Source organism: Chiloscyllium plagiosum, unplaced genomic scaffold, assembly GCF_037043375.1.
Source record: "Chiloscyllium plagiosum isolate Xiang-an unplaced genomic scaffold, Cpla_swu_hap1 HiC_scaffold_52, whole genome shotgun sequence".
Taxonomy (NCBI): domain Eukaryota; kingdom Metazoa; phylum Chordata; class Chondrichthyes; order Orectolobiformes; family Hemiscylliidae; genus Chiloscyllium; species Chiloscyllium plagiosum.
The window spans coordinates 24,057,778-24,084,996 of record NW_028270190.1 but is presented as its reverse complement, the minus strand read 5'-3'; the positions used below and the strand labels follow the sequence as shown (position 1 = coordinate 24,084,996).

General features: G+C 41.3%; 1 protein-coding gene across 1 annotated transcript; it reads right to left on the bottom strand.

Moving 5' to 3' along the window:
* Positions 1-843: 843 nt before the first annotated feature.
* On the bottom strand, positions 844-11,046 carry LOC148134886 (putative G protein-coupled receptor 139). The gene is made up of 2 exons (XM_087985325.1): positions 10,980-11,046; positions 844-1,706 (listed from the first exon to the last, which is right to left on the bottom strand). The coding sequence occupies exons 1-2, from the start codon at positions 11,044-11,046 to the stop codon at positions 844-846; spliced, it is 930 nt and encodes a 309-aa protein (XP_087841451.1).
* Between the last annotated feature and the right edge of the window lie 16,173 nt (positions 11,047-27,219).

The window sequence follows — 27,219 nt, the reverse complement described above, 5'->3', positions numbered from 1 at the left end:
TCAACATTGGACCATCACATCGCTTCACATCAAATTATCCGGACCTGACTTTTCAGACGGGAATGAAAAGCAGCAGGAGCAGAAAGAATTAGACTCACAAAATCTATTTCGCAATGAAGAAGATGTTTCGCACATTGCACAGCATTTGCCTTCATAAAAAGGCAACATCTCCAGAACGGACGTGAGGAGCCGGATATCGAACCAGTGAAGATGGATGAGAGCTTATCGATCCTACTTCATTTTCTGCACTACAGGAAACATGGTGGCTGCCCACTGCACCTGTTTACATCTGATCATCCGAAGGTCTGTTCTTGGGCCTTCTTCAGGCTTGCCATGCATGACTTGTCTTCTTAATTTAAGCTCTCCATTAATTTCAGTTCTACACAGAAACCGTTCAAAAACCATAGCTTAAGCAGGACAACTGATTAAGCATGGTGCAACATAATTTTTTCGATGCAATTGATCAGCTCTGATCTCTCTGACTTACATAGTCGGCTCCAGGAGCTAAATGGTGCCATGCTCCACAGATTTCTCACATTCATTTGTTCATCCCGGCCTCCCCATATGTTGCCTTGCACCTGTAGTGCAGTTCTTTGGCGTGGTTGGATATTTGCTTCATTCCTGTCACAAGAATTGATTTTGATTGGCTCTCTACTTTATAGTATCCAACAGCCACTGTCGACGTCGTTCTATTTTGTAATTTTATGTGAAGTAATCCCACTTGTTAACATCTCTTTAGCATTTATGTCTTCCTCCAATATATCGTTTGTAAACCCTGATCCACAAACTCTCGCAGTTTTAATGTTGCTCTCATTTGTTTAGTTGGCATATTAGGTGAACATTTTATGTAAAAATAGCTTCCAATGGGTTCCTGAGCTTCTCGCGGAACCTCGGAAGAGATGCCACATAGACAATGGCGCTCGTGCAGCAATTCAAATTCCGCAGCATATATGCAACTTGTTTAAAGGTATACTCACCATCACTATCTAAAGCGTCATCAGCATCAAAGTAATATAAAATATACCACAGCCACATAAATATGAAGCTGCCAGATATGGCGAATAGTAAAACCACACACTGCCTTCTACTCTCCATCTCTCGATCACTAGACGTATCTCCTTTATTCTGACACTTCAGTCCCTGACGGACACGACTGGCGACTATAATGTGTCTTACTGTCAGAGCATTGAGGAACAGAATTAAACCAAATGGAAGTATTGGGGTTAGAATCTTCTCAAAGTTGTTAAAACCTCTCCACACAGGGTCATCATTATATGCATCGCTGTTTGAACAGTACCATGGTACATTATTAACGATCTTATAAGGTACAAATCTAAAGTAGATAGGAATATTTTTTAAACACAGCAGAGTGCCAGTTGTTGACAAAACCACAGTTGCAGTTTTCTCAGTGCAGTATTTGGCTTTGAGTTTCTCACAACATATGGTGACATATCGATCAAAGGTGAATGCGATGGTGAACCAGACAGAACAGTCTATGACTACACGGCGCAGGGCATAGCGAACACTACACACAGGAGTGATGTCCAGGAACGATTTTGGGAAATAATCATTCTTGATTTTACTCAGTATAATCTCAATGATAACGACCAAAAGATCCACTGATGCCATAGCCAGGAGATAGCGAGTGGTGCAGGTCGAGATTCCACATCTTCCCCGAGCCAGAATTGCAATTGTCACTAAATTGACTGGAAGAGAGAGAACGATAGAGAATATAAAAATATTTGGAAAAAACAAACAGTCATCATTTTGAGACTTTGAAGTAAGGGTTAAAGCTAATCAACACAAATGTGTGGAACATTGTGAGAACAACAATAATTGCAATTAACACACTTGTGACACACACTGTTCTTTCAGGTGAACGCAAATGCGGACATGACCATGAAGCAAACTGTTTAAACAGGAAATAATGCAGGTAAGACTTTGATAGAAAAAACAACATCGCGAGTGGATCGTTAATGTCCCACTGGATTCAGAACAATTCCCGTATATGTTATGGCCATTATTAAAATTGTGCCGGGGATCCAAGATGGCGGCGACCCAGCAAGTCTGAGGGCCAGTGCCCGAAACGTCGAATCTCCTGTTCCCTGGATGCTGCCTGACCTGCTGTGCTGTTCCAGCAATAAAGTTTCAACTTTGATCTCCAGCATCTGCAGACCTCACTTTCTCCTCTATAGTGCTCCTCCCAAGACTTGGGTAAAGTGGGTCACCCACCCCCACCACACTCACCAAATCATTTAAAATAGCTGTTTAATTTAATTAGTTGTTTAGTATTAAATTTAAACAATCTAATTTTCAGTAAAAATGACGAAAGGGAAGGGAGCCCGCAGCTCTCAGCACGTAGGAACCACTCCCCACCCTCTCCAGCTGCAGCAGAGGCGATCCCAGCCGCCCCGGGGGAATTACCTACGGTGGCGAGCCTTGTGGAAATCATCTCTAAACTGAATGCGAAGATCGACACTTTTGTTGAAGAGTCCCAAAGCCGATGGGGCTCACTCTCGGCCGTGCTGCAAAATCACGACCGAGACATTAAAGAGTCGGATGGGCGGAGCTAAAGGCTGCGACCTCCGAAACTACAGCGCCATCGGCCGTGGTTCGGGTTCGGACTCTCGAACAGCGAGTCCAGACCTAAGAGAATCACACTGACGACCTCGATAATCGAGGTCGCCAAAAAAATATTCGTTTGCTGGGCCTTCCCGAACGGGAAGAGGAAGGCCAGCGTACAGCGATTCTCGAGCAGTGGCTGCCACAGCTTTTAAATCTGGAGCCTGGATCAGGCCAGGTCAGGGTAGAATGGGCCTACCAGGTCGCCATATGTGGGCCCGGCTCGAACCAGCGCCCCCGCCAGGTCCTGTTCAGGCTGCAGAGCTATCGGGAGAGGCAGATACTCCCAGAAGCCTCTAGAAATCTTGGAAAATATTCCCAAGCCATGATCTATAAAGGATCCAAGATCATGTTATTCCAGGACTTTTCCCCAGCTCTGGTCCAAAAGAGAAAGGCATTCGATAAGGCGAAGAAGTGTTTAAGGATCTTAAATATTCAGGATTCCTTAGGCTCCCCAGCGACGCTACGCTTTAACCATGAAGGATCCGTGTATAACTTCGGATCGCCAGAAAAGGCTAAGGAATTTTAGGACTCTCTTAGATAAATTGTAAGAGATAATGGATGCTGGTTTGCCTTTACCCCACTCCGGTTTATATCCCCCAGCCTTTTTTCTTTTTTCTTGCGTTACTGTTTAATATTATCTTGGGGGGCGGGGAGAGGGATTTATTTATTTGTTGCCTATTTAACGATTTTCTCCCACCCTTCGGGTTGTTTTTTTATTATTCTATGTATGTATGAGGGTATGCATATATATATATATAAGCCGGGGGGTTTAGTTAATGTTGGTGGGGGGAGGTGGTTACCTTATTCTATTTTACCTCTAGAAGCGGGGTTGTTTTCCCTTGTTATTTTGTATTCTTATGTTTCATTATTATTTGTTGAGGTTGTAATTTTATACTTATATAGGTTTATACATGGTATTAACATTACCAAATATATCCAGGTGTTGGTGTGGTTGGGGTGGGGTTGGGAGTAGGGTGCTCACTGTAACTCGAGCTTTGTATTATATCTGAATTCTCCTCATCCTATTGAGGAGCGGCTGTGTCAAGGGTGGGGCATTGGTTGGGAGAGGATACGATGGATCTTTGGAAAGGAAGTGACACCCCCTGGTTACAAGGGGGAAAATCTACATTTAAATACGTTTTATATTTTTTATTATTTAGAAATAGATTGTTATTATACTGTTGTGATTGTATTAGAGAGCCTTTATTTTTGTGAATTGTATATGCTGTATGCTCGGGATGTTCTGGATAGGGATTCCCCTCCCGAGGGGTCTCGGATTTGCCTGGATGATTATGGTTGATCAGTTGGTTAAGTGGTGCACCTGGAATGTCAAGGGGAGTAATTCGCCAGTCAAAAGGAAGAAAATATTATCAAATCTTAAGAAAGAAAGAGTTGATAAAGCTCTCCTACAGGAGACAGACCTGTTGGATAAAGAACACTTGAAATTACGACAGGGTGGATTTGATCAGTCCTTTTTTTCTTCTTTTCGGTCAAAAAGTAGGGGAGTTATTATTCTTGTTCGGAAGAATTTCCCTTTCAAAATCCTAAATCAGATAAAAGACGAATCTGGACGATATATTTTGATTAAAGCCCTTATAAATTTAGAGGAATATGGGATTTTAAATTTGTACTGCCCACCCCCCACCCCAGCGGCACAACCCTTTAAACTTATAACGGAAGCCTTCTCAAAATTGATGGATCTTGGTGCCCGTCATAAAATTATAGGGGGAGACTTTAAGTATATTATGGATCCGGAAATAGATAGGATTCCCAAGAGTACTGCAGGAGTATCTCCCATATCGAGACAAATGGTGGATCTGAACAAAGAATTAGGATTAGTAGATGGATGGAGATGTCTTCATTCACAGGGCAGAGATTTTTATTTTTACTCCAATCCACATAAATGTCATACCGGAATTGATATGTTTTTTGCCCCCTCGATTTTTTTAAATTCCATATCATCCTGGAAAATAGGTAGTATTGCAATTTCCGACCATGCTGCTGTATATATGGAAGCCAAGGCGAGGAACAACGGAACATTTTGGTATGGCTAGCAACCTCTCAATGATGTGGGAGACCATCAAACCTTACGTGCGAGGTTTGATCATCTCCGACTCAGCGACCCAGAAAAAATTAAAGGGAGAACAACAGCGTTTGCTCGAAGCTCGCTGAAAAGCAGCTGAAACAGCATACACTAGTAGACCTTCTATTATTAAATTGCAAAGGGTTACGGCCCTTAGCACAGCTCTAAACACTACGCGTATCCAAACGGCTAAGAGGGAAGCTTTATTTGCAAAACAAAGGTTATATGAATTTGGCGACAAACCGGGTAGAGACTTAGCATTTCTTGCAAAGAAAAAAAGGACCCTCAAACTATCACGTCTATCAAGTAAAGTACGGATATTTTGACTCATGATCATAAAAAGATTATCGCAATCTTTAGAAAATTTTATTCTGATTTATATAAATCGCAGGATTGTGAAGACAGGACGAGGAGGATGCAATAAGTTTTTAAAAATTTGACTTTTCCTGGCCTAACTCCGGAACAGGTATCGGTCTTAAATGCTCCCCTAACAGTCCAAGAAATACCTGGCGCAATCAGGCAAATTCAGAGCAGTAAGGCACCTGGCCCAGATGGTTTTCAAGCTGAATTCTATAAAGAATTTAAAGAAATATTGGCTGGTCCACTTATGGACATGTATAACTATGCATATAGTCAAGGCTGTCTCCCGCCTTCGCTGAAAGAGGCAAATATCTCTCTTAACCTAAAAAAAGAAAGGATCCAGAAGATTGTACGTCATACAGACCAATATCCTTGCTAAATGTAGGTTTTAAAATCCTTTCTAAAACGTTAGCATTGAGAATAGAAAGGGTACTGCCACATATCATAAAGGAGGATCAGAAGGGGTTTATTAGGGGCCGGAGATCATCCAATAATATTAGAAGGGTTTTGAATATGATTCAAGCCTGCCATCAGGAAAAGATACCAGGATTAGTAGTTTCATTAGACGCGGAAAAGGCATTCGATAGGGTTGAATGTTCATATTTGTTTTACACATTGGAAACGTTTGGCGTTGGAAAGGTGTTTACCAAATGGGTCTCAACATTGTATAGTGATCCCAAAGCTGTTGTGGTTACCAATAGATTAGGTTCGGATATCTTCAATGTGGGTATGGGCTGCCATCAGGGATGTCCTCTCTCGCCATTGTTATTTACGCTCATAATTGAACCACTAGGAGAAGCTATATGGGCTGATCCAATATAACGGCCCCGAGGAATAGTACAGGTAAACATAAAATTACCCTTTATGCAGATTATGTTCTTCTATTCCTCAATAATCCTCTGATGTCCGTACCTCGCTTAATCCAAGTTATTAATGCACTTAGCGCATTCTCAGGCTAGAACATTAATTTCTCAAAAATCGGAGACTATGCCAATGGGTGGCCTTGTTATGATACCCAACTTAGTGGACGGATCCCATTTTCCCTTTCGTTGGTCCCTGGAGGGTTTCTTATATTCAGGCAGTTTTATTACCCCAGTATTTGGTCAGTTATACAAGGCTAACTGTGCATTTACTGGAAAGGATAAGGCAGGACTTCCAGCGATGGGGAGACCTTCCAATTTCCTTGCTGGGAAGAATAGCACTAAATAAAATGAATGTCCTGCCCTGTTTCCTATACCCTATGAGAATGCTTCCGGTGATGCTGCCGAGGCTGGCACTACGTAAATTATATGGCTGTTGGATTCCTTTACCTGGAATCATAGACAGGGCCTCATTAAGCTTAAGAAGCTACAGCTTCCACAGGCAAGGGGATGATTTGACTTCCCATATTTTAGGAAATATCAGTTAAATTCCCTATTAAGTTTCATAGCTGATTGGGTCTTGTCTGATCCACAATCAATCTGGCTGGACATCGAGGCTTCTCAAGTAAAATACCCACTTATTAACCTTTTATTTTCAGACAAGAGGAAAATCATTACGGATCACTGTAAAAACCCTATAATACTAAACACAATTAAAGCTTGGAATATAATGCAGCAAAACGAGGGCAACTCACATAAAACATCCCCTTATGCGCCGTTAGTGGGAGCATGGGGATTCTAACTGGGGTTTACAGATGCCACTTTTAAACTCTGGAGATCCAGGGGTATCTCATGTCTAGGGAACCTATTTAAAGATGGGTTCCTGATGTCTTTTGAACAGCTGCGTCAGAAATTCGGATTACCTAATAGAGACCTCTATCGATACTTCCAAATTCGAGACTATATACAGAAGAAGACTACGTTATTAGATAGTCTTTATAAATCAGCTAGAGAATGTAGAGTACTACGACCAATGGGGGTATCCTCGATCAGTACTATTTGTCATTTACTACATGATGAAATATCAGGAGATATGGACAATCTGCTTAAAACACGGGAACAGGAATTGGGACGAAAAATCTCTATAGAACGTGGAATGACATTTGGGAAAACGCCAGAAGAATCACCATCTGCAACAGAACTCAGGCTATCCAGCTTAAGATACTTTATAGGGCCCATATGCACTGGAACGATTGGGAAAATTTAAGGCAGGAGCATCTCCAATGTGTCCCAAATGTAAAATAGAGGTAGGCACTCTTGTACATTGCCTATGGACCTGTCATAAGATCCGTAGATACTGGACTAAAGTAGCAGGTACCCTGACAGAAATTTTAGGAACTGAAATTAAAGTGGACCTGTATCTTTCCTTTTGGGCTTTTCGAAATTTCCCTCCCTGGGCATGCACGGGAAGAGACTATTTTCTATTCTCTCTTTCTGTGCAAGGAAAAAATATTTTGGTAAACTGGGTGGCTGAGGGCACTCCCGGACTTTCAAATTGGCACAGATTAATTATGGAATGCATTCCCCTTGACGTCCTTACAAATATGGTGCACCGAAAGACCGAATTATTTTATAAAGTATGGCAGCCCTTCTTGAATTATATCAATACAGATATTTCGGCTATCCTAACAAGAGAATTTATTTAATTGAGATTACGAACCTGGCTGGTCCGGGGCCCCTTAGGAGAAGAATCCCGCACGAATAAGGGTTTTGTTACATTTGATGTTAACACATTCCGAGCATGTATCTCACTAACCAATTTCTATGTTATCCGCTGTTTTTTTTCTCTTTCTCTTATTTGAATAATGTAAGAGACTTAAATATACATTCTGGTTAGTTGTAGGTAAGATTAGTAGTTAGTTGAGTTTAGATTTTGTTTCGTTCTCAGTATTTTTCTTTTGTTAAATTTTGGTTATTATATTTTTAAGATTTAATTGTATATCAATGTTTGTACTTGAGAGTTTTGTTTATTTTTGTAAACTTGTAAAAATGTTAAATTTCTAATAAAAATATCTATTTAAAAATCGTGCCAATTCCTAGAAATGGACAGCATTCTTCGATGAGAACATTCCCTCAAATATTTATACCCATTGCAGGTTAAACATTCTATATGATTTGCCACTCAGGGCATAAATCACTGAAGGATTCCAATTTAAAAAATGTTTGCTGACACAATGGAAAGATAATGAAAATGTATTGGACAGCTTCTGCTGGATAACAAAGAGAACTGTGCTTGGACCAACAAAAGTAATTACATACTTACGTGACGCTCAGTACACAGTATATAGTAAGAGATTCAACTCGAAAGTAATCTGGATAAACTGTTGAAGGTGTCTCTTATAATTGCAAGAGTCTGACATTACATCGAACATAGGACATAGAACAGTAGAGCACAATACCGACCATTACGCCCTCGAAGTTGTGCCAACCTTTTATCGTGCTCTAAGATCAAACTAACCTATATACCTACATTTCACTCTAATCAATGTATTGACCCAAGAACCCTTAAATATCCCTCATGTATCTGATATTACCACCGCTACTGTCAGTGTATTCCACACACCAACCACTATCTGAAACCCCGCTGAAACCTTCTGCAATCACCTTCAAATTGGCGCTGTCGTGATAGTTATTTCACTGGATCACTTCCTCTCTTCGTCATGTACAGATCGATCAAGTCATCCCTCAAACTTCTTCGCTACAGTGAGAAAAGCCCCAGTGCCCCTAACTATCTTCACAAGACATGTCTTCCGGTCTAAGCAGCATCCTGGTAAATCTCCTGTGTATAATTTCTAACGCTTCCACATCCTTCCTATAATAAGGCGGTGAGATTTGAATACAATATTCCAAATGGGGTCTCACCACGGCTTTATAGAACTGCATCCAAATGTCGCGATTCTTGAACTCAATCCACCGCTAATGAAAGGTATTATTAACAAATCTATTAACTTGAATGGCGACTTTAAACAAAGGAGTTAGTCCAATTTGGAAACATTATATGTGCATCATTCAGAGAATAAAACGATGAAGTACAACGCAGTGAAATCTCTTCAAATTGTTTAGGCATTTGTGAGCTCGGCCTGTCCAGCAGATGTGATCTTTGGAAATATTAGCATACACAAGAGTAGGTACTAAAAACGGGCTTTCCGAAACAGTTCAAAACGGAATATCATTTGCTCTAAGGCTGTGTAACTATCACTTGAAGTAGGAGGAATGAAAGCATTTTGTCACAAGAAAAATGAAACGAAAAGTATCTGAATGTTGTAAAGAAAAACCAACAGCAGTTATTTCTGGAAAAGCCCAGGCGGTCTGGCTACATCTGTAGAGGGAGATCAGAGTTAACCTTTCACATTCAGTTACCCTTCATCAGAATTGAGGAGTGCAGATGTTGATCATAAAGCACACTGAATGGCAGGATATGTTGGTAAGGTTGGAAGAGCAGGAATGGAGTTGGAGCTCAGTGAAGCATGAAGACAGTCAGAGCCCTGTTCATTCAAACACCATGTTTTATGTTCTGAAAACCGTCACATCAATTTTCGACATGAAGAATCATGCATAATCTCTTCTGTAATAAGTGGTATCATTCGTGGCTTAATGGTTCCCAGGTCTTTGAACAGGAAATTAGGTCACACAGCATCACGACCAAAATGTGACTGTGCTCAGTGTCCGTACAATGTGGTGCACCAAATCGATGCGAACAAATACCGAAGGATTGTCCACTAAACATACAGTCACTGGGATCAAGGATCACAAACCATTCAGGCACACAGCTTGAGAGTTAATGATCCTCAAATTAAAGTGGTGTGGTAAACTGGCGCATTATCATTTGTGAGGCCTGCTGTTCCGATGCAGCTGATGATAATGCTTAAAAACGTCGGTCCTTAGAGCCAGAACTGTCTGGGTAGATCACAGGTTTTATTTTTCATTTTCGGTTTTACTGTCGAATCAGTCAGCGGGTGTACTCACAATAGGCTGGCAATGCACGTTCAACAATATAACACAACGGACCCTTCCTCAACAACAACAACAACAAAATACGCTGTGCAAGTACCCTTTTCTTGAAATGAACACAATGTAACTGTTAGGGGAAATTCTCAACTCATATACAATGCAATGTCCCATTCAATGTCCAATGATCTTTGTCGCGTCAAATTCTACAGATATTACAGACACCTTCACCAATTTTTACAGAATTCTTCGGATTTGAATCATTTCCTACAGACTGTGAACTAAGCATCGCGTAAGTATATTATCACCATCGTGGAAACAAACACTACAACCTCAGTGAAGACTCAATGCCGTTTACATGCTGAAGCGTTTTGTTCATCTGATGTGTTCACACAAGAGTACCATTTTGTAAAAGTTACTCAAAAACCCAATGCTATTTTCCACTGTCACCCACTGAAGCCCTGAAATGGGCTGCAATTAAATGAGTAAACGCTCCTTCTCCTTCTATTTTTAACAGTGTCGAATGTGTAGTCTCAGCAAATATCAATTCTGCTGTTAAGAACCTCGTCTCACTGCCTGGCCATGATTTTGTTTGAATGATCCTGTTTGTCTCCTTATATGTACTTTCTAAATCTCAAGAAAACAAATAATGGAACAGCCATCTGCTTACTTAAATTCTCCAGATTTTGAATTTCTTTTTCTTTTTTATGATTTTTGTCGCATGAATCTGTTCGAAATATATTTCTCAGCCATCAGGAACTCAAAGACACAATCAAAAGCTTTGCTCAGTGCAATCACTGTACGCTTCCTCGTCGTCCTTGCAATAATATTTGCTTATTTTATTTGATTGACTGCTGATAGGTTAAGCATTACAACCGTAACTTTGGAGAGCTTGAAACAGTTGAAGCAACAGAAAATAAGCACAGAAATAGCCCAGGGACATCTGAAATGAAACGATGTTTCAAGAAACGTTATTATTCATAGGGTAATGCTACAGACTACGTTATACACAATTGACAGGATGGAAGTTCATTACAACATACCGGGAAAACCAATTGCGCCTAGAACAACGTAGAAAATTTTCCTCACTGTTTGAATTGGAAGATGCATGTTCAGTTTGATGGACTTGTCCCTTTCCTCTGCAGACAATCCCGCTAACTTTGATTCTGAGATGGGCGATTTGCAAGGCCTTAAGTTTATACCCGTTAGCAGCTCCGCAGGGATATTAGTGTTGCAATGTTCAAGTGTTGTTTGTCTTGAAAACCTGGTTAAAAAAAGCAGATGACAGCAGATGAGATAATTCCCTCGATGTTGGAATATGTTTACTGTGAGGAGTAAATTCCAGGAAAAAAATAAACCCTTCACGAATGGATAACATTGGTGCCAGAATGTAACTAACCAGAAATGGCAGTGATGTTAAAAAATGCTAATGTCCCTTTGCACACTTGCATTTCGAAGTCGGAACAACGTATTGTATCAGTGATAATCCTCACACAATGACAATTGAATGAGTGAATTACTACCATCAGAGAGACGCGCGAGGCTCTTTACTGAATTCAGCAGCGTCACGGCTCTCTTTAGCTGTCGAGAGTCAATTGAATATTTCAGAAAGTCACAGTCAGCAGGAAAGAATGCACGGTCTTATTCAGACTTGTGTTTGGTAACTCAACCAAACTCTCCCCCGCGAACCCTACCACCCCCCCCCCCCCCCCACCCCTCACCTTTCCAACATGAGCTTGCTCCCTTCTCTTTACGTTTACGGCTCACTTCAAAGTGATTCTATATAGCTTCGCCTGAAAATTACCTGGAAATTCATTCTGAATTCTCAGCATGTGCTTCCACAATATCAGCTTTCCATCATATCGCTGTTGACTCTTGCTAATCTTTGCAAGACCTCTGCCTTCAAAAATTGAAAGGAAGAACTTAACCAGAGTCGGAAAATCCAGAATCTGTGTGGGTAAATTGAACGCCTCGCAGAGGAAATTACACGCTGATCAGAGGTATTCACAGACTTCTACCAGCAGCCAGTTTGTGGCAAAGATAACAAATCAGGAGACAGGTAAAGCATACATGGAAAAAAACATATCACAATAATCATAGGTAGCTTGAACGTGCAGGTGGAGCACAAAAATCAGTTTGCTCGCCAATCTAAAGATAATGTATTTGTGGAGAAAATATGTGTCTACGCCTGGAAAATGTTTGGTAGAAACTGCAGAAAAGACGGAAATCATGATTTGGCATGAGAAATATCAAATTAGGAATACAGCTAAAGGAGCACAGATTGTGTATGGCCATAAGATGATCGAATTCAGTCTGAGACAGGGAAAGATCTCAGATATAACAGTATTACATTTGAGTGAACACATCTTCGAATACATCACTGAGAAGACAATCGTAGTTGTTTGGAAGTGAAGCTCTGCAGAAAAGAAAGGGAGAGATGAGCTGTATTGGTATGCAATTGTGTAATAAGTTTGGATAAACTAATCCGAAGGAAGAAGAAACAAACTAAGGGCAGGACAAGTCAATCATATCACACAAAGGAAGTCAAGGGCAGTAATAACAAATGAAGAAGTACACGTAGTGCTATTGATTAGTAGGAAGTTAGGCAATTGTGAAGCTTTCAAAACCAGTAGAGAGTAACGGAATAGCAAAACAGTCGGAATAACATGATAAGTGAGCAAATGCTGCTTACTAGTGGAAAAGAGAATTCCAAGAGTATTAGATACCTGAAAGGAAAGATACAGAGTGATGAGAGTGAGCTACTAGCAATTGAGGCTGAGCACATCATCGTGGGGCAAAAGAAACAGCAGGGGAAATGAACAGGCATATTGAATTAGTGTTCATGGTGGAAGACTCCAGCAGCAAGAGACTAAGAGAGCTGGCCTGTGTGCAGGTTATCACTAAAGAGAAAGTTCTTGTCAGCTAAAATGTCTGGACGAGAATAAATTCCCATAACTGGACGGATTGAATTACAGAGTTCTATACAAGACAGCTAATGAAGTTGCTGAGGCATTGCTGGCGAAGTATTAGGAGTCGGTGGAGTGGAGGAGAGTGCGAGATGATTTGAAAATGACGAATGTAACAGCCTTGTTAATGAAGGAACGTAACTAGAAGGCAGAAACTGATGTCGGGTAGCCTGACCTTGAGTTGCTAACGTTTTCGAGCCTCTTCTTAAGAATAAGATGGGGAGAACTTGAAAGAGCCGAGTGAAATGTCGCTTAGATGTTAATTGGATGATTGGCTGAAGTTCCAACAACACATAAATAATTTCGAATTAGGTCTCCATGATTGCCAACACTTCCAGGAAAAGTCATTCCCACCACGATCGATTGTACAATTTCGACAAGTTGTACCAAATTCAAGGTACACTGCAGAAAGTCATCACGGTTCCTCAGCCTGCATATTCTAAAATGAAAGCTAAAATGCTCTCCAGGGACAGCGACTCTGTTACTTGAAAATATCACGAATACGAATTCTCCACCTTACTCAAAATGTTTACTTTTAATTATTATGTCGCTCCTTCACTTTTGCTGCGGCAACATCCGGGAAGATTTCCCGTGAGAACAATGTGGTTTTCTGTACTCCACTTGTATTGACAATTTTATAAAGACTACTCTCACCATTACATATTGCAAGCAACTCGCGACAGGCATTAATCGTGGGCCCACCACTGACGTAATATCACACTCACCATTCAACTACCACGAGTATTGAGGAAGAACTGGAGGTTTTTTAATGTCTGGGGTGCTTATTTAGACTGTGATTGATAAGAGCGAAGGGCTGTTGTGTTGGTGAGGGCATGTTGACATTTGGCAGTTCATGAATGTTGGGTGATTACGTTTGGATTTCGCAATGCTTTGTTGCGCTGAACGTGCTTGGGGACGTCGAGATTGGTCATCGTAGGGCTCTTATATTTTGAAGCCTAATGATCTCAGTACATAATTTGTGCACATAAGTAAACTAACTGAACTTTGAAAAATAAAGTAACTTAAACTTTAAAGATTCAATCATTTGACGGTTATGTTCTCAAACTTGGGACAAAACTTCACATATGTAAGCATTCTCTTTGGGTGCTGTATGTCAGCTGCTGTGGTGCCCTGGTGCACCGCTTTGTCCTATGCACTGACAGTTCACCTGCTAAAACATAGTAACTTGTGATTGAGTATCCGCCTCTGCCAAGTATTGCTCAATAACGAATATTCAATAGAACAGAACGCCTACTCTATAGAAGCAATTTATTCAGCCCAAGAAGTCCACATCGATCCTCCGAAGAGCAACCCACCACAACTATTCCGCTAGTATTTCACTTACATTTCCCAAAGTTAATCCAGTTAATCGACAAATCCATGAAGACTAACAACAGTTAAATCATTGAAATCTAGACAACCGGAACAACTTTGGAGTGAAGCAGGAAACCGGATGAATCACCAGAAATTCTCAACGACACAGCGGAATGTGCGTGACATTTGTGGTGTGTCAGATAATTCACAGAAATCTGAGTGACAAAGTACACATGCACTTGGAAAGATTGGGTTTGAATAGAATCAGTTTGCATGTCTTTATCCATGGGAGATCATGTGTCCCAAATATGTAAGAGTTCCTTGTTGAAGTGTCTCTGAAGTGTCTCGGGTTCACTTCGCGTATTGTGTTCAGTTGTGCTCACCTTGCTAGAGGAAGCATGTTATTAATACAGAAGAAACGTCGAAGTTGCCAGGACTCAACGGTCTGAATTATAACGGGAGGTTGGACAAGGTGCACTTTTTTTCTTTCGTTCATTGGAGACTCATGGGGGCTTTATCCAAGTGTGTGCGGCACGGTGGCACAGTGGTCAGCAGTGCTGCCTCACAGCGCCAGAGACCAGGCTTCACTTCCCGCCTCGAGCAACTGTCTGTGTGGAGTTTCCACATTCTCCCCGTGTCTGCGTGGGTTTCCTCCGCGTGCTTCAGTGTCCTCGCACATTTCAAAGATTGGCCATGCTAAAATGCCTGTAGTGTTAGGTGACAGGGTCAATGTAGGGAAATGGGCCTGGGCAGGTTGCTCTTCGGAGGGTCGGTGTGGACTTGTTGGGCCGAACGGCCGGTTTCCACACTGTAAAGAATGTAAATGTATAAGATCATGAGAAGCATGGAGAGGATGAATACACTCAGCTACCCCCCTCGCCCATGATGGTAGACACAAAGACAAAAGAGCAACAGATTAAGTTTAAAGTGGAAAAATATAAAGAGAACCTGTGGGCAACTTCTTTTTCCAGTGCATCTTCAAAGTCCTGCGAGCAGAAGTTGTTGAGCTGATATCATTTAAAACACTTAAAAGTCATTTGGACAAATACAATGGTGTGAAAGGTTAAGAGCAATATGAAAAAAGTGAGGGAAATTCGGATGAGCGTCGTTGGACATTTTGGTCAGCATGGATCAGTTTGTGTCGATGTGCCTAACTCTCTGATGTAGTATCCTTTGATTCTATTAAAGTATGCAGGTTTTGACAACCTTATGAAATTAAGTAAAGTAATCTGCCGCTCCAGTCGAGATTCACAATCGCTTCCCACTCCTACCTCATAGAATTATTTTGGCTCTTTGTTTCAACTCCTTCTGAGTCCACCCGAGATTCACAGGTATTCCTGCGAATTTTCCTTGTCGTTTGAACACAGTACCCACCACCACTTCTATTTGATGCTGACTTTCCATTTCACAAATTGGTGGGAATCGAAAAGGCATCTGGCAGCTGTTCATGCATTTGAGTTGATTTTATTTCTCTAAACGTGTTTCCAGCCACACAGTGAGCACCCAATCATCATACTTTTACATTGTTCAGACGTCTGAAGGCCAGTCTCACCCTTGACACTGATATGGGGTTTCAAACCCAACACAACAAGGCGCAGCATGCGGATGGGTATCCACAGAATTTCAGATGCAACGGCTTTCAGAGGAGAGTTAAAGGTGTCCTTGTTTTCCCTTCTCTTATGAAGTTTCAAGATATAAACTTCTGATGTTTGAGGACTTGGCTTAACAATGGAGGAGCATGGAGCTGAATTTCCAGTTTTGCAAATTTCATGATTGCTTTCCTTCACGTGCAGATGTAATTTTAAAAACTGCATTCTTTAACACGGGTAAAGTGCTGGACGATGGGAGGGTTGCTCATGTTTGTATGTAATAGGCAAATTTCAGGCAATTACAGACCATGGATCCTAACGTGGTGGAGAAAGTTGCTGGAGAATGTACTCAGGGACAAAATTTATTTATAATTGGTATCTTTGGCAGGCAACATTTTTTTTGTGCGGGGAAGATTGTGCCTTGCCAACTTAAAAGAGTTCTTTGACCAAGTTTATAGATGAACGAAGGGCTCTAGATGTTATATACATGGACTTTAGTAAGGCATTTGATAAAGTTCCCAATGGTAAGCTAATTGTTACGGAGAAGTCTCATGGAGTGCAGGGTGTTGTAGCGAGGTGGATAAAGAATTAGTTGAGCAGCAGGAGATTGAGAGTAGTCATTGAAGGAGTTTCATGAAATGAAGAAAGGAGGCCAGTGGTGTTCCACAGGGATCAGTGCTGGGACCAATGTTGTTTATGATATACATAAATGATCTGGAAGAGGGTATTGATCGCCTGATCAGTAATTGGCAGATGACACGAAGATTGATGGAGGAGAAGGAAGCAAAACAGGTTGTCAAATAATAGATAGATTGGAGAGTTGGGCAGTGAAGTGGTGGATGGTGTTCAATCCAGGCAAATGTGAGGTGATGCATGCTGGAAAGTCTAATTTTCGAGCGAAATATGCTGTGAACGGAATAGCCTTAGGAATAATTGATGCGCAGAGAGATCTGGGAGTTCAGGTCTTTTTTACCTTAAATTTAGGTGCAGAGGTAGATGGAGTGATAAAGAAGGCATATTGTTTGCTTGCCTTCATCGGATTAGGTATTGAATACATGCGCTGGCAAGTCATGTTAAATTTCGACAAGACTTTGGTTCAGTGGTATTTAGAATTCTGTATGCAGTTCTGGTAGCCATATTACCAAACTAATGTGGACATTTTGGAGAGGGTTCAGGGATGGTTTACGAGGATGTCGACTGGTATGGAAGAATATGTCATGAAGGCAAGTTGAGTAAGTTAGGATTGTTTTCATTAGATAGGGGGGGGGGGGGCTTCATTGAGGTCCACAAAATCATGAAGGGTATAGACAGAATGAATAGATGTAAGCTCGTTTCCATGGTGAGGGATCCAATAACGGGAGTTCACAAGTTCAAAGTGAAAGGTGAAAAGGTTAAAGGGATACACGCAGAATGAAAGTTACACAGAGGGTCGTACGTGTCTCAAGCGCGTGGCCAACAGGGGTAGCAAAAGCGTGAACGGTAGATTCATTTCAAGTGCGTCTGTTGGGTGAATAGGTCGAGAGAAGAGGTTACAGCTGCTTTATAATTTGGTATTAGTTTTAGACAGTAGATAAGGATCATCCAGGCTTGGAGGGCCGAAGGACCTGTTCGTGGGCTGTAAACAGTCTTTGTTCTCTTACTTCCAGGGTTGTCTGTTGAAGAAATAGCTTATGTTTTCCTTTCTGATGTTTACAACACAAAGGCTCCAGCAAATGTCAACTGACACAGAAGCGCGAGTAATTTTTCCGTTTCCACAACAAATATTTTCCTCTTTTGCTAAGGTGCATTCGGACTATCTTGCTAATATGTTCAAGGGGTAACCTACACATAAAACTGATAACAAATATAAAAACTATAATCGATCCAGTGGGATTCTCTCTGATGTCCAACTTGATTAGCAGTGTTGTGGGTTTCGATGATTAAATCTGCACACGTTTTAGGAAGATAGAGTGTGACAGTCAAACCATTACATATACATAGAGTCCTGAACCATAGAAACAGACCTTCTGTCGAACATTTTAATGCCGATAAGATGTTCGAAGCTGATCTCGTCCCATTGACTACCATTTGGCCCATATCTCTGTGAACGCTTCTTATTCATGTTTCCGCCCAGATGCCTTTTTAATGTTTGAATTGTACCCACTTCCATTACTTCTCTGGCAGCTCATTCTATATGTGCACCACCCTCTGCGTGAAAACCATACCCCTCAGTTCGCTGTTAAATCTTTCCCGTCACACCTCAAAGGTATGGCCACTTGTTGTGCACTCTTCAAAAGTGGAAAAATAATCTTATCTCCTCAGCCTGTGCATGCCCATCAAAAGGTCAGCCATTATCCTCTAGTGTTACGGAGAGAAAAGCCTTTGCCTTTTCAGCATCGCCTGAGAGCTCACCATCTCGAAATCCAGCATTTCAGTACACTTTCGAAGTTGGCAGATCGGAAAGTAATCGACTATTTTAAGTTAGCCTTATCAATGTCCTGTACAACTGCAGCATGACATCCGAACTCCAAAACTCAATGCACTGACAAACAAAGGCAAGGATGCAAAGCACGTTCTCCACTGCCATGTCGACCTGCGACTGAATTTTCAAGGAATGATGAACCTGCACTCCAAGGTCTCTTTTCGCAGCAACCCAACTCTGGAAAGTACCATTAATTGTATAAGTCATGCCCTAATTTGCCTTTCCGAAATGCAGCAACACACATTTATCTTTGTTAAACTCAATTTTTCCATTCCCCTCTCTGCAATTGCACATCTGATCAAAGGTTCCATTTCTTTCAGGTATAGTGTTCTTCACTGTCCACCACAGCATTTGTTTTGATGTAATCTACAAAATTACTAACCATACCTTCGATGGATTGCTCAGCATGGTAGTCCAGTCGCAGGTGGCATTTCACCTGTTAAGGAAGAAGAAAAGAAGATGCAGTTGCATTTAATTAATAGTAGGAAGCTGGGAAGCTGGGATCCTCAGCTAATTAGTCTCCGATATTTAAAGTCCGCAAAGCACGCGATTATCATAGTTAAGACGGTTTAGATGATTTTGTCTGTCGTGTCAGAACAAGGAGGTAATGTTAGACTTCTGAAGCTCTGTGCGGATCTGGTCACTTCCTTAAAGGAAGCGTGTGATAACACTAGAGGGCGTACAGGCAAGGTTCATCGGGTCGTTGCCTGGAATGCAGGATATGTGTTATAAGTCGAGACGACATAGACTTGGATTGCTTTCTATCGAGCAGAGAATACTGAGTTGGCTCATGATTGAGGTGTATGAGATTATGAAGGCTTTGGACAGAGTAAGTGGAGAGCAGCTGTTCCTCTTGCATGATGTATTAAAGATAAAAATCACACAACACCAGCTTGTAGTGCAACAAGTTTAATTGGAAGCAACAGCTTTCGGAGCGCTGCTCCTTCATCAGGTGGTGGTGGAGTACCCCACAACCGTGTGATGAATGAGCAGACCTCTGAAAGCTAAAGCTTCCAATTAAGGCTGTTGGACCATAACCTAGAGTTGCGTGATTTTTAACTTTCTACACCCCAGTCCATCACCAGCATCTCCAAATAATGAAGGATCGGTCATGAGACTGCATACCCAGGTGCAAGGGGCAGGAAATTCAGCGGGCATTTGAGAAAATAAGTTTTGTTTTTCACTCAGCATGTCACAGAAAACTGACTGAGGAGGTAGTGGAAGCTGGAAACGTTACAAAAATATTTGAATACAACTTCAAACATCATAACGTTCAAGGACATGGCGGCACACTAGCTCAGAACGGACGGATTGATCGTTCTGTGGTTACCACTGCTGCCTCACAGCGCCAGAAAGTCTCGTTTAATTCTGACCTCGGGCGATTCTAGGTGTGGGGCTTCAAGGTCTCCCTGCATCTGAGTGGGTGAGCTGCAGATATTCCAATTTGCAAACACAGTCCAAAGGTTTGCAGGGCAGATTGATTGGCCGTTCTAAATTGCCGCAATGATATTGGGATGTGCTGTTCAGGACGATTAGCCATGGCACATGCAAGCTTAAGGAAGTGAGTCTTCAGAGACTCGGTGTGGACCTGTTGGGCCAACTGGCCTGTCCCTACATTGTCTGGATTGTGTGATTGCAGAAGAATTGAACAACATTGACACAAAACTGTATGGAAGACGGTTTTTTTCCATAAAACATATTTTTCAGCCTGCTACTTGCATTGCCGCCTGAGCCCTGGCTGATAAATTCAGTTTTCAGAGCCTGATCCTGCACCTGCTGTCTTTCTCTGCTTTCTCAGGCCATTAGTGCTACTTCACTGAATGATATATTGATTCTCTGTCTCTTCTTGGTAAAACTAGCCAAGCTGAACCAGCAGCACAAGATAACATTTAGTTTAGCTGACATTCAGAAAAGCAGGTCCGAACAATGTATGGAAAGCTTACGACTGTTCCTAGTTTGCTTAAATATTTGGCAGTGGGAGTGCATTTTCTTTATAACTTGTAAAATACTGTATTTTCTTGGAATTGTGTGCGACTTCGTTCTGAACGAAGATATAATTCCTCATGGCCATGGAATAAATGGTTGTTAATTCCTCAAATCTCCTCTCCTCACTCATTAATATCTATTTTTTTCCAACAATGGTATGGGACAAGCACGGGAGATCGCGATAAGCGCACTTTTACTGTTAGTTACGTTGGTGTGGAGTTGATGATATCTGCAAAGTAACAAGTTGTGAAACTACAAATCTAGGAATACGTTCGAAATTCATGTCCAAAACATTTATATAGATGACAAGAAGTGGTGATCCAAAAGCCAATCCTTCTAGAACACGACTGCCCACAGCCAGCCAGGGCAAAACAACAACCATCTATGACTACTCTTTATTTCTATCTTCAAGCCAGTTTTGCATCCAATTGGTCACCTTACTTTGGATCATATGTGATTTAAACCTGCTATACGATCTGGCATGTGGAATCTTGGCAAATGCTTTGCTGAAGGCAAGAAAGCAAAATATACTTTTCTGCCTTCATCAATATTCTGAGTCACTTCTTCAAAACACCGATTCACATTGTGAAGGAGCAAAAATGATCTTTAGGACAGTGATATGCGCTTCTTCTCAGATATGGCAGTTCAAGGAGAGTTTACCGCTTACTAAGGATTATATCTTCAATACATGCTGCTGGTTGCGATTCCTGTCAGAGCGGATGGATCGGTTGGAGAGATAGAAGCAATAAGGGATTTGCAACTGCAACAGTATATGATGGATGGCAGTTATAAGAAGGGGGGAAAGTCTCAGATACAGTCACATAGATGGGTTAAATTCAGAAAACGTAAGAAAGGTTGGCTGTTAGTGCTGGAGTCTTCTGTGACTATCCCCATTTAAAACAAGTATGCGAATTTGAAAATTGTAGAGACTGATGGATTCTCGGGGAACAGAACATGAACAGCCAAGTTTCTGCTATTGAGACGAGCTCTAATGCAATGATGGATACGTCGGGTTCCAAGAGATCAACTGTGTTCGGGGACTGTCTAGTCCGAGGTACAGACAGACGTTTCTGTGGCCAGCAGCAAGAAATCAGAATGGTGCGTTGCGACCCTGGTGCCAGGATCAAGGATGTCTCTGAGAGGGTGCAGAATGTTCTCAAGGCGGAGAGGGGGCAGCAAGAGGTCACTGTCCACATCGGAACCAACGATATAGGAAGGGAAAACCTTCAGATTCTGAAGGGATATTACAGAAATGGAGGCAGGTATTTAAAAAGAAGATCCTTGACAATAGTAATATCTGGATTCCTCTGGGCGCTACGAGCTAGTGAGGGCAGAAATACGAGTATAGAGCAGATGAATGCATGAATCTGAGAAGGACTAACATTTTTGGATCATTGGAATGTCTATTGGCGGAGAAGTGACCTATACATGAGGGACGGATTCCACCTAAATTGGAAGGGGACTGATATATTTGAAGACAGATTGGCTAGAGCTGCACTGGAGGATTTAAACTAGTAACGTGGGGTGGGGCTGGGACTCAGGGAGATAGTGAGGAAAGAGATTAATCTGAGACTGGTAGAGTGAAGGACAGAAGCGTGTAAAACTTTCAGAGCAGGCAGGGAAAAGGTAGGAATAATAAATTAAACTGCATTTACTTAAATGCAAGGGGCCGAACTGGGAAGACAGATGAACTCAGGGCATGGTGAGGAACGTGGGACTGGAATATCATAGCAATTACAGAAACATGGTTTAGGGTTGTACAGGACTGGAAGCTTAACGTTCCAGGATACAAAGGCTACAGGAAGGAGAGAAAGGGAGGCAAGAGAGGAGGGGAATTGGTGTTTTGAAAAGCGATACCATTACAGCTGGTACTGTGGGACGATATTCCCTGAAATACATCCAGTAAATTTATTTGGGTGGAACTGAGGAATAAGAAAGGGATGCTCACCTTATTGGGTTTGCATTATAGACCCCCCTATTAGTCAGAGGGAAATTGAGAAACAAATTTGTAAGATCTCAGCTATCTGTAAGAATAATAGGGAGGTTATGGTCGGGAATCTTATCTTTCTAAATATCGACTGGGGCTGCCATAGGGTTAAGGGTTTAGATCGAGAAGAATTTATTAAGCGTTCACAAGAAAATTTTCTGTTTCAGTATGTGAATGTACATAGTAGAGAAGGTGCAGAAATTGAACTACTCTTGGGAAATACGTAAGGGTAGGCGACAGGCTTCAGTGGGGGAGCACTTTGAAGCCAGGGACCATAACTCTATTAGAGTTAAAATACTGATGGAAAAGGAAAAACCAGATCTAAAAGTTGAAATCTAAGTTAGAAAAAGGCCAATTTCCATGGTGTAAGGCAAAATCTTTCGAAAGCTGATTGGGGGCAGATATTCACAGGTAAAGGGACGGTTGCAAAATGGGAAGCCTTCAAAAATGAGATGAAGAGAATCCAGCGAAAGTATGTTCCTGTTAGGGTGAGAGGAAAGGCCGGTGTGTATATGGAATGCTGGATGACCAAAGAAATTGAGGGTTAATTGATAAAAAGAAGGAAGTTTATGTCAAGATAGATCGATTGAATCCATATGAGAGTAGAAAGGCAGTAGGTTTATACTTAAGAGGGAAATCAGGAGGGAAAGAGCAGGACATGAGATAGCTTTGGCCAAAAGAATTACGGAAATTCCAAAGGGTTATTACGAACATATTAAGGACAAAAGGGCAATTGGGAGAGAATTCGGCCTCTTAAAGATCAGCAATACGGCCATTGCATGGAACCGCAGTAAATGTGAGATACCAAATGAATATTTTGCATCAGTATTTACTGTGGTAAAGGACTTGGGAGATCCAAAATGTAGGAATATAGATGGTGACATCTTGAAGAAATGCCCATATTGCAGAGGAGGAAGTTTTGGATGTCTTGAAGCGCATGAAGGTGATTAAATCCCCAAGGGCCTGATCAGGTGCAGCCGAGAACTATGTGGAAAGCTAGGGAAGTGATTGCTGGGCCTTGTGCTGAAAAATTTGTATCATCGACAGTCACAGGTGACGTGCTGGAAGACTGGAGGCTGGCTAACTTGGTGCCACTGATTAAAAAGTGTGGTAAGGACACGCCAGGGAACTATAGACCAGTGAGTCTGACGGTGGTGTGTGCAAGTTTTTGGAGGGAATCCTGAGGGAGAGGATGTACAATTATTTGGAAAGGCAAGGATTGATTAGAGATGGTCAACATGGCTTTGTGCGTTGAAAATTATGTTTCACAACCTGATTGAGCTTTTTGAAGAAGTAACAGATGATTCATGAGGGCAGAGCGGCAGAAGTGATCTATATGGACTTCAGTAAGGCATTCAGCAAGGTTCCCCATGAGCGACTGGTTGGCAAGGTTGGATCTCACGGAATAAAGAGAGAACGAGCCACCTAAGGGGCAAGTTTTTCATGCAGAGGGTGGTACGTGCATGGAATGAGCTGCCAGAGGATGTGGCGCAGGCTGGTAAAATTGCAACATTTGAAAGATATTTGGATGGGTGTATGAATAGGACGAGTTTAGAAGGATATGGTCTCGGTGCTAGCAGGTAGGACGACATTGGGTTAAGATATCTGGTTGGCATGGACAGGTTGGACCAAAGGGCCTATTTCTGTACTGTACTTCTCTATGACTCTATGACTGTAAGTGAAGCGTGATTTCCGACGCAAGAAATCATATTGACTGCAGTCCTTGTTTTTCGAACCTCATGAAAAATGTTCCCCTCAGAATCCCCTTCAATAATCGATCTATCACTGACGTCATGCAGAGATGGCTGTCGTTTCCCAGCATTTCCTTGCAACCTTTCGGAAATAATGGCACAGCATTACCTGTCCTCCAGTCTTCCAGCACCTCACCCGTGACTGTCGATAATACGGATATTTTAGCAAAGGATCTAGCATTGCCTTCCCTGTCTTCCCACAAGCATCTGGGATACAGCTATTGCAGACCCGAAGACGTATCCAATTTTATGCCCAGTGAACCGACTAGCACTAAATCGTCTGTAATGTGGATTCTTCTCAAGACATCACTATTAATTTCGCAACGTTCTAATAACTTCTATGCCGTTCTGCACATTAAAAAAGAAGTGAAATAATCATTTAGTGTCTTACCCATCTCCCGTAGTTCAGCACGAAGAAAGACTTGTTGATCCTTACAGAGGCTATTGTCTCCATATTTACTGTGTTTACCCTCCTGTATTTGTACAATCTCTCTGTATTCTCTTTAACCTTATTTTTGCATGGAAAATCCTCCTTTTACTGCCACTCTCCGCAATTTCCCCAGATGAAATGCCAGGAATTCCAAAATGGGTCAGTGGCTAATGCGCATTCATGCAAACTATTTAGTGATAAAGAAAACATATATTGTAATTAAATGAAATATATTTACCAGAGTCCGTTTCTCTCCATCAAAACTCCATTGTACAAATGCCAGTGAATGTTGCCTCAAAACGTATTGGCTGATTTGAAATGGAACAGAAATTATTGGAGAACAAAATTGCTAGACAACAATAAATATTAAGAAATAAGAACATGTTATTTATATAGTAAATATCAAAGTAGACTGAAAACATTGAAAAAGTTGTTTGTGAAATAGTGCCAGTAGATTTGAAAGAATCAGTGAAGGTGAGGTTAAATGAACTCCTGAAATCAAAGATACGCTTCAACCCAATCGAAAAAGGTTTCTAAAAAGTAGGAGACAGCAATCACAATTAGAAAAGGGGGTGGCGATGGTTTAGTAATATTATAGATGGACTGTTCATCCAGAGACACAGTTAATGTTCTGTGGACCGAGAGTTAGAATTCCACCTTAAAATGAAATCTGACTTCAACAATCTGGAATTAAGAGTCCAATTATGTCCATGGATTAATTTTTGACACTCGTAAGAAAAATAATGCTCTGGTTGATAAATAGCGTTAGGTGAAGTATAAAGCTAATCTTACCCGCTCTGGCCTACACGTGAAGTCAGACTCATAATGCAGTTCATTCTTAGCTGCCCTCTGGGTAATGAGGGATCTGGAATAAATAACAATCTGAAAAACCACACCCTCATCTGGTGAATGATTAAAAAAAGACACTGAAGGGGGCTCACTGACACTTTCACTGGATTGACATTGTCTTGATTGGAACTGAAATACACAATGCTGAAATAAGCCGGGAAGCGATATTTTTCATCCTCGCTTGAAATCAATTGATATCAATTTCCTTTGAGTAAGAATAATGCAGAATGAGTCCGCGCTCATTTTAGAAAGAAGAACGGTAAAATGAAAAGCTGTGCTGTTGCATGAGCACTGTTGACTGATTTAACTCTCGTCCCAAAGCTGGTAGAGCTTGTACGTTACTGGATGGTCAGGATTCTTCGAACAGGTCAGTGATAAGAATATTAAGTGAATTGGCCTTGCTTAATTGGTCCGGAGTATAGTGTGTTAGGTTGGTTAACTATGTAAATGTCAGTATTTCATAACAGGGTGGGCTGCTTCTCGGATTGTCGGTGCAGATGTGTTGGGTCAAATGACCTATCTGTGCACATTACAGTAACGGTACACCTTCAGGGATGTTTTATCACGCTTGAGGAAATTACTCCTGCTTGTTAACGACAGCTCAATGCAAAATAAACTGGTTTGAACAAACCGACCAGATTCTGGGAAAGCATTTGCAAGATAACATATGAAGGTTGTTTTATGGATGTGGGGGACAGGGGTAATTGTACTTGTAGTGGGGTGCATTGTCGCCTGTAATAATAGATAATTAGGATCAAGGCGTGATCTTATTTAAGACAGGAGATTTCCCGTTGCAGATTTCTCAGATAATACTTGCCGTCGAATTATTTTTATGCGTTATAACATGGTATCAATCAAGTCGATATCACACAACTAAAAATGTGTTAACAAGATGAACAATATCAAATAGATAAGGTTGTTGTGAGGAAGTAGAACATTTATTCATCCACATTTTTATGTTTGATATAACAATCAATAAAATCCATATTGACCTATTGCACAATGATCAATACCATTCACTTTGCAGAATTATTTTCTGCGATGAGTACGAGTGAATTCGAAGCCTGGTTCCTCTCGTGTCATGCGAAAATCTTCAATCAATGATTTCACGAATAAATTGAATGATAAAGGAATTTCTACTCCTCACAGGTCAAGTGTGAAGTGGAAAGTGATTCGAATACTTCACAGAGAAGCAGCTTAGACATAATGGGCCAAGACACTTCCTTCTGCAGCGTAAGTGAGTGAAAACCATGACGTTTGTTCTTAATCTGTAATTTTCTTAACAGTGGTGAATAATATAGTTCTTTTCTCATCCACCCAGTCTCTCAAACAATAAATTAAAGTAACGTATGCAATTTCCCACCTCTCACAACTAAGAAAATAGAGTTCAAAAGGCTAATACTTGTTGTGGCAAAGAAATCCCTGGACAATAAGGCTCATTTTAACTAGTTGTTTATATTGAAACTACATTCAATTTTTCCAAAGCGAATCGCAACGACGTGACGACTGATGTACCAGCTAGCACAATGTTTTAAGTTGAAATTAATCTTAAAGATACATTCAGGCAAGAACCATAATGGACAATTTAGCGTGGAATTGTTTCTTATTTCTCATACAATACGTGCTAAAAGATTCTTCCCATTTGCCTTTTAGGAGGTGTTGAGTTGCGACTGCAATATTCGCAATATTTGGGATGGCATGGTGCTTCAGTGGTTATCTCTGCTGCCTCACAGCACCAAGATCACAGATTCGCTGGCAGCATTGGACAACTGTCTGTGTGGAGCTTGCACATTCTCCCCGTGTCTGCGTAAATTTCCAGCGCGTGCTCCGGTTTCCTCCCACAGTCCAAAGATGTGCAGGTCAGGAGAATTGGCCATGCTAAATCATCTATAGTACTAGGTGCGTTACTCAGAGGGGAATAGTTTTGGGTGGGTTACTCTTCGGAGGGTT